General features: G+C 39.7%; 1 protein-coding gene across 1 annotated transcript; it reads left to right on the forward strand.

Annotated features, from left to right (window-relative positions):
- Positions 1-8,723: 8,723 nt before the first annotated feature.
- Positions 8,724-10,719, forward strand: LOC138887146 (uncharacterized). The gene is made up of 2 exons (XM_070168861.1): positions 8,724-9,071; positions 10,693-10,719. The coding sequence occupies exons 1-2, from the start codon at positions 8,724-8,726 to the stop codon at positions 10,717-10,719; spliced, it is 375 nt and encodes a 124-aa protein (XP_070024962.1).
- Positions 10,720-11,773: the final 1,054 nt, after the last annotated feature.

Genomic DNA, 11,773 nt, shown 5'->3' on the forward strand with positions numbered 1-11,773 from the left:
GGGCCGAGAATTTCCACCTTCACTGCCTCGCCCCATTGACATTCTGTCTTCCCTATTTCGATATTGGTCACGACACTAATGTATCGGGGCACATGTTCACATCGGCCCGGTGTGATGAAGTGGCATCGACGGTAAAATCTTTTGACATGTCAAGCTTGAAGAGAGTGCACTGTTCCAATGTAGGTACCGCTTTGGCTTTCTCCTTGGATGACCGAGATGAAGATGCAGCTTCATTCCATCGAGGAACCATTCTAGAAGTCCTGGCCATATCAATGGTAAATTTCCTCTCAGAAAGCAAGACAGAAGAGTGCAAAAGAAGATGTGTGTGGACTCGTGAATTAAAAGATGCTACAAAGATGAAGATTATCAAACAGTCGATGTATTTATAGGAACCGCTTGGGCAGCGGAAAGGATGAGCCAATAGCAGTTTGTGGGTTCCTCGATAATCGCATTTGACGGCGACCCTTGCACGGTTTTTTGGGACATGGAATTTAATGCTCTTGACGTCACAACAATGATGCTCTTGGAACGACGGCTCAAAATCGTTCCCTATTACTTCGTTCCAGCAAATGCGGAGACTATCTATATACGTGAAATCGCAGGGTCCAATTCCTCATCATTAAGGTGTTTCGGGAAATCATCTCGACATCTCAAGGCTGCAAGATTGCGGTCGAGTTCTCTCCCTTGATGTACATTCGCGCTCGACCCAACAACGATGCCAAGAATGGGGAGTTCCCAAGGCGAGTAGATAGCACTAGCAAAGCCTGGCATCACATCTGGTTGTCCTGTCTCCATACCTTTACAATTAATACATTTTGTACTATGTTGGGATTCCCCTCCTATATAAAGGGGATCCTTGCCATTTTTTAAGTGCCCCGGCTGTTGCTCCAACTATTCTACACGAAATATACAAGAACTCTCTTTCTTTTCTCTCTAACATATTCTCTCGACACTATTGCTACTGCTTATTACTTTCATACTTGTTCTTTATTTATTTCTTGTTATTGGCCATAAAGAGCCTCCTTTAATTATATTCTAGCTATTAGCCCTCTCCCGACTATCCCCGGTAGCTCAAGCCCGAGCCCAAGCATCAACCTCGAGGCCCCTCGTCAGTTGTTCCCAGACCCGAATAGCTAACCCCTCGGTTTGATTATAACTATGCTTTATTTCGTATTTCATCTTTAAACTTTACATATCTAGCATCAACTGCTTAAACAACTAGCATAAAAATAGATCATGTATTTTAGAGTCTCATCAACAAATTTAATTGTTATTACCATTTTCACGGTAAACACCCCCATTTTCCTTACTTTTTCAAGTCCATAAAAATAACAAGAACACATACAACCTTCAACTATATACTTTCAGCACCACAACATACCTGACAACCCAACAACACAAATCAATCTACACAATAACAAGTGCACAAATGTCATCAACAAAACTACTATTTAACACGACAAGCAGCAAGATCGGACTGGAACTAAACTCTAACTCTTATTCCCATATCCCCCATGCTTAAAACACCATCAACATGTCCAGTTTATAAACATATACATTGACATGACATTCCAGCCTTATATCTATCTTAAAAGTAACATCAAACAACCCAACATTAACAACTTCTAGGTATTATATGTCCGCTTCTTCTCCTAATTACAATATCATCAACATGCTCAACATATTAACAAGCACAAAAATAATAAAAATATTATAACTAAGCTATTCCCCATGATTTTCAGCCATATGAAGTCATATATACAACTCCAAAACATTCCAACAAGAGACAACAACTTATACCACTTCAAGTGATATCTCATAGTTATTCATCCAAACAATTTAACCAACACATAGATACGCTTAATCAAAAGTAATAGGGTGTTATAATTACCTTAAATAATCAGAACAACCCTAAACCAAAGCTTCTATTAACTTACAAGTGCCCTTAATGAAATCACAACACCATAAAGACTCTTTTCTTCACGTAGGCTTGTGAGTGTGTGCTTTTTTCCCTATACGAAATACTCCTATAAAATCAAAGAAAATAGACTTCTTCCTATTATTTGCCATTTTATAGGATTTTTGTAGGATTTATTAATTGTTTGCATTTTTGTGCACGTTTAATTTTTGTTAAAATCATAAAAAAATATCAAAAATACCATGCATTGCATTTAGATTTTGTTTTTACATTTTTAGGATTAATTAGTTAATTAATTATTTTATTAAAAATGAAAATCACAAAAATGTCTCATTTTTACATTTTTACCTTTTATTGTAATTAGATAATTAGTTTAATTTTATAATTTAGATTAATTTAGGAATTTAATATAGGATTTTAATTAAAGAAAAACAAAGAAAAAGGAAAATAAGAGAGAATTTGAAAGAATGGATTTTAATTGAATTTGGGTTGTTTCAATACCCAAAACTAACCCCAAACCCGTTACCAAACCCAGGCCCAAAATAGCCTTACCCGATCCACCCCCTTTCATAGCTAAAACGATGTCGTTTCTTTGCCTTCCAATCACAGCCGTTGGATTATTTTGATCCAACGGCTTGGAACTAGGCAATCAATGGTAATATAACTGTCCTAAAACTAGTCACCCCCCCCCAAACCCCTGACATCAGTCCATTTCCCTTCTCAAACACTCTCTAATGAGAAACCCTAGCTGCCCCTTTTACCCTCGCCGTCTCCGCCGTGGTCCGCTAACCGGAAATCGCCTCACGGCGGCGGACCACCTCCAAACTCCACCAAATTAACACCAGATAACCACCATAACTTCCTCATCCTATATCTATCACCAATTTCTCCAAAATCTTTACCTATTTGCTCCAACTTCAAATCTAAAACTCTGAAAGAAAACCAAAACCCTAAACTGTCTTTTTCTCTTTGATTTTTATGGTTTCAAAGGCTCGATTGGAGCCAAAGTTTATGCTAATCGATTGTTCTTGACAAGAACAATCGATTAGCGTCAGTTTTGGTTTATTTCAAGACCTTCCGGGCTCCGACCAAGCACCCACTGGCCCGCCAAAGCTCTGTGGCTTACACAGCTCATGCACCCGCCTCAGTTACCTACTTAATCTCCCAGTCGTTTGATCTTCTTTCCATTTTCTTTTCTGTTTCTTCTAATGTGTTATTATTTCTGCAACACTATTTTAGGTTTCAAGCCCATCTTTATTTTTCTTTTTTTAGCTTTGCTTGACTACTGCACTACAATAAAGTTTTAGTTCGAATTTAGTTGCATAGTCTTCTAGTTAACAACATTGTTATTTAGTCAACCTCTCTTCTTTTAATTTAGTTTGAACCAATTTAATTAAAATAGTTTCTGTATTTAGATTACTCAAATGCTTGATTAGTTAATTCAGATTACATGTTTGTTTAATAAGCCCTAAGGTTGTGACCACATGATGTCTTAGATTATTTAGAGGTCTGATGTGTGTTTGCTACTTTATTTTATTAATTGGAAATCAGGAGTATGAACAAGTAATAACAAGAACCTAAAAGGGGGTCAATTGGGAAATGAGATAGGGGTTTGATATCAGAAGCTTCTAGAAAGAGCTAATGAGTAATCAAACAAGCTGAATTTAGGTCAGAATTGGTGGGGATTGAAATAATTAGTAAATGGGAGGGTAAAATTGGGTTTTACATAGATTAAATATCAGAAGGTTCTAGGTCTTTGGACAGTTGTCCCCATTTTTAGCAAAAGATGCTGAAATTGGGTGGGAAAAAGGACATATATTTGTCAAAGATGATGTACTATCCTGAAAATTTGGAATTTAGGTTAGAATATACTTTTTTGATGCCATCTTTGTACATCTATAAAAGGAAAGCATTCACTCATTCTCACAAACATTCATCAGATGCTCCGGATAGAAACTCTTTGTCTAATTTCAAGAAAATGTCTTCGGAGAGCTTCCGAGAGTACGCCGTCAAGTGGCGTGAGCAAGCTGCTAGGGTGAAAACCCCGATGGATGAGACCGAGATGGTCAGTGTTTTCTTGCAAGCCCAAGAGGCTAATTACTTCCATAATATGATGTTCGCTATGGGTAAGTTGTTCGCAGAAGCTATAAAGATTGGGGAAATGGTAGAGAATGGTTTGAAAACGGGTCGCATCCTGAGCCAGTCGGCTATAAGAGCTACTACTCAAGAAATCCAGAGCGGGTCAGGGGGCGCAGCAAATCGGAAAAAGAAAGAATAAGTGGCAATGATGGCTTCAAGTCTGAGAAACCCCCATCAACCCCGAGGATACTTCAGTTCCTCCTCAAACAGCCCGCAATATTATTACCCTCACCAAGATGCAGCATACACCATGACTCCTCAACCCTATGCAATGATGAATGCCCGGCTGTATGCTCAACCATAACAGCAGTATAACTAGAATCGAGCTCCACCTCCCAGAAATAACCCTCCTCACCAAGCTCAATATAATCTTCGTCCCCCACAAAAAAATTTTCCATACAATGCCCATGCCCATGAGCCTCCTAGAAGAACCAACTTTACGTCCATCGGTGAATCATACTCTAGCCTTTTTCCATAAGTTGGTCCAAATGGGTTTGTTGCAGCCCGTACTTCCAAACAGACAAAATCCAGAGTCGCCCTCCTACCGACGTGGTACCCAATGTGCTTACCATTCAGGGGTAGAAGGGCACAACACTGAGGATTGTTGGACCCTAAAAGGGGCAGTTGAAAACCTGATAGAACAAAAACGAGTAGTTCTAAGGGATGAAGAGGTCCCCAATGTAATAAACAACCCATTATCAGCTCATAACAACAGGCCGGGTATTGGGATGATCTATGAAGACAAAGAGTTTGACCTGGCTTTGAAAGTTATCATTGCTATTGCCGATGTTGAAAAGAAGCCCAAAACGGTAGCAAAGCAAGATAAGGATGAGAAGAAAAACAATCCCATTTCTCAAAGTGTAGAGAAGGTTGTGGAAACCAAGACCGGGACAGTACCACCCAAAGACACCATTCTATATGTTCCCAGGGCACCCAGGAAAGAACAGTTTGTGTTAAGCCCCCCCAAAAAGTTTGAGCAAAATAAGGTCACGCTGACATTACCAAAAATATACGTACCAAAGGGTATTTATGTGGCGCGAGGGCTGGTAATTTCACCCAGGCTGACAGAGTACGTGGTTATCAGTCGCGCACCACAGAAGCGCATGAAGGATCCCACTGTCATCCCCTGGAACTACAACAAAGCGGTAGTGACATAAAAGAGAAAAGAAATCATGGGGGAAGTGAATGAAACAACCCCATCTGAGAAGTACCTCAATCTGGAAGAAGTGAACAAGGCCAAACAGAAGTGGTTTCCTCTTAAAAAGCCAATCACTACCGAAGAGGTAGAGGAATTCTTCTGAAAGATGAAAACTGTGGACTACGATGTAATTGACCAACTCCGAAAGTCTCCTTCCTAGGTCTCACTTTTGTCTCTACTCATAAGCTCGAGTGAACATTAGAAAGTGCTGATAAAAACCCTTAATGAGGCATATGTTCCGGTCGAGACAATTGTTGAGCAATTGGAAAGAATGGCGGAATGATTTTTTGAAGTCAATCAGATCTCCTTTAGTCAAAATGATCTGCCGCCAGAAGGGGCTGCCCACAACAAAGCTCTTCATTTAACTATTAAATGTGAAGGGTACCACGTGAAAAGAGTCATGCTGGATGGCGGGTCTGGGGTTGATATCTGCCCTCTCTCAACTTTGCAAAGAATGGAAATTGGGACTGAGAGAATTAGGCCAAACAATTTTTGTGTACGTGATTTCGATGACGTCAAGAGAGACACAATAGGGGAGATTGATTTGATCTTAACTATTGGTCCTATGGATTTGGAAGTGACATTTTAGGTCTTGGACATGGACCACCTCCTACAATTTTCTCCTAGGGAGGCTTTATATCCATGCGAAAGGGATCGTACCTTCTACTCTCCACCAAATGGTGAAGTTTGAACATAAAGATCAGGAAATTATGGTACATAGAGAAGATGAGCAATCAATTATCGGGACTCGTCAGTCCTATGTCTCGAGGCTAAGGAAGGTAGAGAGCACATAGTCTATCAAGCTTTTGAGATTGTGGTTGTGGATTAGTGTGAGGAAGGAAGCACGTGTCCTCAACCCTTTTTGTCAAATGCGTCAATCATGGTCACTACTAAAATGATCAAACCTGGGTATAAGCCCAGAAAGGGCTCGGGATAACTTTTCAAGGTATCACGGAACCTATCACTTTAGCTGCCAGTCAGAAATTCTTTGGCGTGGGTTTCCAAGCCAAAGAAGATGATGTAACACGGGAAAATGAACAAAAAAGCAATGGTTGGGTGTTGCATCAACCTGTCCCACATCTCTCCAAAACATTCACCAAGCCAAGATACATAGAGGAAGAAGATGAGTCCTTCATGGCCGAGGAAATTGAGTGCATATGTGGAGCCATGAGGCAAATGTTGTATGAGGCTCACATGGTCCAGCCGGGAGAAGGCTCAAGCACTGCTGAGGTGCAATATATGGGGCCTGACACCAAGCTTTAGAATTGGAAGGCTACTCCATTCCTAGTCAGGCGGGAATCCCGGTAGTCCAGTCTTGCCACCTTTTCTACATTCCGAGTTATTCCAGGGTGTAACTCGAATGTTTCTTTTAGTTTATTGTCTTTAATATTCCAATGTAAACCCTTCTATCTTCAAATTTAATGAAATGAAATCAATATTTCATCGTTTATGAATCTCTTTCTTTATTCTTTCTGATTTTTTGTTACTTTTCTAATTTCTTCTTTTCAGTTCTAATAATGCGGACTTAAATAACATAACATGCTTGCGGACTTCATGCCCAGATGTTAGCACACTGCCTAACTATGAAATAATGAATCAAGAACCAGAATATGATGAAGATGAGGCTTTTAGGAAAATAAACCGAGAATTGGAACAATTTGAGAATAAGCCTAAGCCAAACCTAAATGAAACTGAGCCAGTTAACATGGGTAGTTCAGAAGAGATTCAGGAAACCATGATAAGCATTCTCACTGATGAAAAAACTATGGATGCATTGATCCAATGTTTGTTCGAGTTTAAAGATGTGTTTGTCTGGTCCTATGATGATATGCCATGACTGAGTATTGATTTAGTGGTGCACAAATTTCCAACTTACCCCGATCATCCCCCCTGTCCAACAAAAGCAGAGAAAGTTCAAAACTGATATCAGTGACAAGATCAAAGAAGAGGTCACCAAACAATTGAAAACGGGTGTGATCCGAGTGGTCCAATACACCACATGGTTGGCTAATGTAGTCCCAGTGCCAAAGAAAGACGGGAAAACCCGAGTGTGTGTTGACTATCGGGATTTGAACAAAGCAAACCCCAAGGACAACTTCCCGTTACCAAACATCCATATCCTTGTTGACAACTGTGCCAAACATGAGATACAGTTGGATTGTTATGCTGGGTATCATCAGGTCTTGATGGATGAAGACGATGCAGGAAAGATAGCTTTCACCACCCCTTGGGGTACTTACTACTACAGGGTCATGCCTTTTGGTTTGAAGAATGCCGGGGCAATGAGAGCTATGACTTCCATCTTTCACGACATGATGCACCAAGAAATCAGGGTGTAGGTAGACGATGTGATCATTAAATAAAGAACAAAAGACGACCATGTGCGGGATCTGAGAAAGTTCTTCGAGCGTCTGCGTAAGTATGACTTGAATTTAAATCCAGCTAAGTGTTCATTTGGAGTACCATCTGGAAAACTTTTAGGGTTTGTATTTAGTCGGAGGGGCATTGAGCTAGATCCAACAAAGATAAAGTCTATTTAGGATTTGCCTCCTCCGAGAACCAAGAAAGAGGTTATAAGTCTGCTGGGTATTTTGAATTACATCAGCAGATTCATTGCTCAATTGACTTCCACGTGTGAGCCCATCTTTAAGTTGCTGAAAAAAGATGTGGCGATTAGATGGACAGATGTCAGGAAGCTTTCGACAAAATCAAAGAATATTTGCCGAATCCGCCAATGTTGGTTCCACCTGAGCCGGGAAGGATTTTGTTTTTGTACTTGATAGTGTTGGAGAATTCCATTGGATGTGTTCTCGGGCAACATGATGTTATGGGAAGAAGGAACAAGTCATATACTACTTGAGCAAGAAGTTCACTAGTTATGAAGCCAAATACACTTTGTTGGAAAGAACTTGTTGCGCCCTGACCTGGGTCCCTCAAAAGCTTAGGCATTACTTGTTGGCCTACACCACCTACCTCATAACCACATTGGATCCTTTGAAGTAAATATTCCAAAAGTCGATGCCCACTGGAAGGTTAGCAAAATGGAAAATCCTGCTCACCGAGTTCGACATAGTCTATGTCACCCGCAGAGCGATGAAAGCTCAAGCTTTAGCGGATCATTTAGCTGAGAATCCTGTTGATAACGAGTATCAGCCTTTGAGTACTTACTTTCTGGACGAGGAAGTAATTTCAGTTGAGGTAATTCCAGAGGACACTAATGCTTGGAAAATGTTCTTTGATAGAGCTGTCAATGCAAAAGGTGTTGGGATTGGGGCAACTTTGATTTCGCCCACTGGTCAGCACTATCCGGCCACAGCCTGGCTTCCGTTTTTCTTCACGAACAACACTACCAAGTATGAATCCTGCATTTTGGGCATGAACATGGCAATCGATCAGGATGTGGAAGAATTGTTAATCATGGGAGATTATGACTTGATTATCTGACAAGCACAAGGCGAGTGGGAAACTATGGATGTCAAGATTCTTCCATACAGGAAATATGTGGAAGATATTAGCAAACAGTTCAAATCCGTCGAGTTCAGGTACATTCCTCGATTTCACAATGAGTTAGTCGATGCACTAGATACTTTGGCCTCGATGCTGACCTATCCAAGCAATGTCCACATTGACCCATTGGAAATCGAAATCCGAGAAAGACATGGTTATTGCAATACAGTTGAGGTGGAACCAGATGTTCAACCATGGTATCATGATATCAAAAGATTCTTGAAAACAAATGAATATCCCGAGAAAGCTAGTGGAGACCAAAAGAGAACCATTACAAGGCTTGCCAATGGCTTCTTCTTGAGTGGAGAGGTTTTGTACAAAAGGACTCCAAATATGAACCTTCTAAGATGTGTGGTGTCGCGCCCCCTTTTCCCTCTTTGCATCGGAAAATCGGGTTTACGACATTTTGGGTGTAGGACAACTCATTCCTTTTGGGAATTGGGTTTTGCGTTTGAAGAGTCGCCACCTAATGAGTTAAGGTGCATTAGGACACCTATAGGGTTCATTTCCAAGTTTGCTTGATAACCAGAGATAGGGTAATGGGTTGAAATTATCCTAAGGGGAAGGTGTTAGGCACCCCTCAGGATCCACTAGTGTGGTTCCCGGCCAGACAGCTTTGTGAATTTGTACAATTAGCAAAGAGACAAGTGTAAGCTCAAGTAGTAGGGGATTTGAGCTTAAACACATAAGGGTTTGAAAGAACAATCATTAAAGGCAAATTTTGAAATGGAGTTACATTTTTTACAAATACTTGAAAATATAAAAGGAGAGAGGAGTCCTAGATTTATTTATGATATGGATCACATCAATGTGATACCCGGTATGACACTCCTCAGAAGAGGGGATACACGTGATATTAGCGCATCAGTCATCATATCCATATCTACCCTTCCTACCCCGTTAAGGTATTAAAGCGCGGATTGGTCTCGACCTTTATTGCATGCCATTACCCGTCCCATTCCTATCAGTTCCAGAGGAATTGAGGACTACTATTCCTATAAGAGGGAGGATTTTAGGCTGACTCTTAGGTTTTAAAGGTAAAATAATAAGGCGACATTCAAAACACATAGGACTACATATTAGGGGAAACATGTAAGCAACCAAAATGCTCATATATACCTCCTCAAGTAAAGCACATAAGTAGCAAGACTCAAACACATTTAGGGTCAGAATTTAAAAATACTAAGACAGGAGAGGTTTAGTTGTTGAAGAAAACCAGTTTATTACATAACTCAGATAAGAAGTCCGAATCAGGTCTGCCTGCAGGTTGTAGCAGTTACTAATTAACAAAGGCGGATTCAGTTTTGTTGTTATCACCTAAGGCTTGCCTAAGTGTGTTGGTGATATCCTATAAGCATGATATCTATTACTGATTCAGAATGTAGCAAGGTAGTAACAGTCTTAAACGAGCGATTTAGAGATCCTATAGGAATGCTTTCTAAACCGTATTAATAAAAGGAGTAGGTTGTTTAAGACTGATTCAGAATAATACGAGTTAAACTAATTTTAAATTAGACTGGTTTCAGATCCTCTAGGCATGATCTCTATTATTGCTGATTTTTAATCCCTATAGACATGATATCTAGTTGAACGTGAAACGAAGCAGGCAGGATTTACTTGAAATTCCTATAGGCATGAGAGGCTAAGGGTGATTTGAAAATAGTAGTAGTAAAACTTAAATTACACAGAATCAGTAATTGCACAAAGGGGGTCATGGGTTTCAGGAATACATTGCATGAAGCATATGACCCCAGAAAGGGTCAGATTTGGACATGCACATCAATAAATGATACTGGCATGCCTACAAACCAGCCAAAGAACACAAACACAAAAAGGGGATGTGGGGTTTGGGATTCATACACATAGGGGAGCATTAATTAAAAGGGGTAGGGGACATATTTCACATGTTAGTAATGTAACTTGATTGCAGAAATATAAGCGAAATGGACAAGAATAAAAGAAGTTGGGACAATCAAAGAAACATGTTGTTGTTGATGCTTGAAGATTAACTAGGACGTACCAGTAAAAAGCAAAGTGCAGAAAGAAAAGTGAGCCAATTTCCACAGCCTAGCCTTGGCTTTCAGCCAGCTAGGCGAAGTAGTAGCACAAGAAGTAGTAGAGAAAAGAGAGAGAGAGTTTTTGAGTGAAGTGTGTGTTCTGAACTCAGATGGTTCATTTGTGTCTTTGAAAGAAAAGAAAGCGGGTATTTATAGTTCTGAAAACAGGTGAAGAATAAGGTAATAAGTAAAGCCTTAACACAAATATAGAAACAATCACAAGTCAGAATCAATTACACAAGTGATTCCATTCAATTAAGGAATCACTGATTAACGGGTAGTAACAGGTTCAAATAAGGAAAGAAATCAGTTTGATTATTGCCATATAAGGGATAGTAAAAGCATGCAGTGAAGAATCAAGTCTGAGTAAAAAAATATGCTTATTTTTGGAAAGGATTCAGCAAGGTAAAACATCACAGCAAAGGGAAAGAAATCAATTAATTTTAAACAGGCGAGTAAAATTAGGGCTCATATAAGAAAAGCTTTTGAAATCAGTCACAAAATCAAGGTCAATCAAGGAAGAAACATGCTTCTGTACTTCAGTATATAAATAGAGTGAACAGAAACATCAGACATGTGAGGCCAAGCACATTGGCAAAAGAAACAACATACAATAGTAACAGAAATAAGCATAGGATTTAGTAGTGAACAAAGATAGTCAGGGCTCACACGAATAGCCAAAGTGAGGAAGAAAGTCACAACAAGTAAAGGTCTCACAGTGACAAGTGACAAAACCCTTTTGAGAAATCAGGGTTTCAACAAGGATTGAGTTGAAGAGATAGTAAAACTCGGAATCAGATAAGTCACATAAAGAAGAGAGAGTTAGAAACAAAGAACTTTAATCAAATCAAGTGCATACTCAAACAAGCAGTTTCAGACCAAGAAGACCTAGGGTTTTTCAACAATAATCGAGTTTAAAAGATGATAAAACAAATAAGTCAAATAAGAACGAGG

Source organism: Nicotiana sylvestris, chromosome 3 (assembly GCF_000393655.2).
Source record: "Nicotiana sylvestris chromosome 3, ASM39365v2, whole genome shotgun sequence".
NCBI classification, from domain to species: Eukaryota; Viridiplantae; Streptophyta; class Magnoliopsida; order Solanales; family Solanaceae; genus Nicotiana; species Nicotiana sylvestris.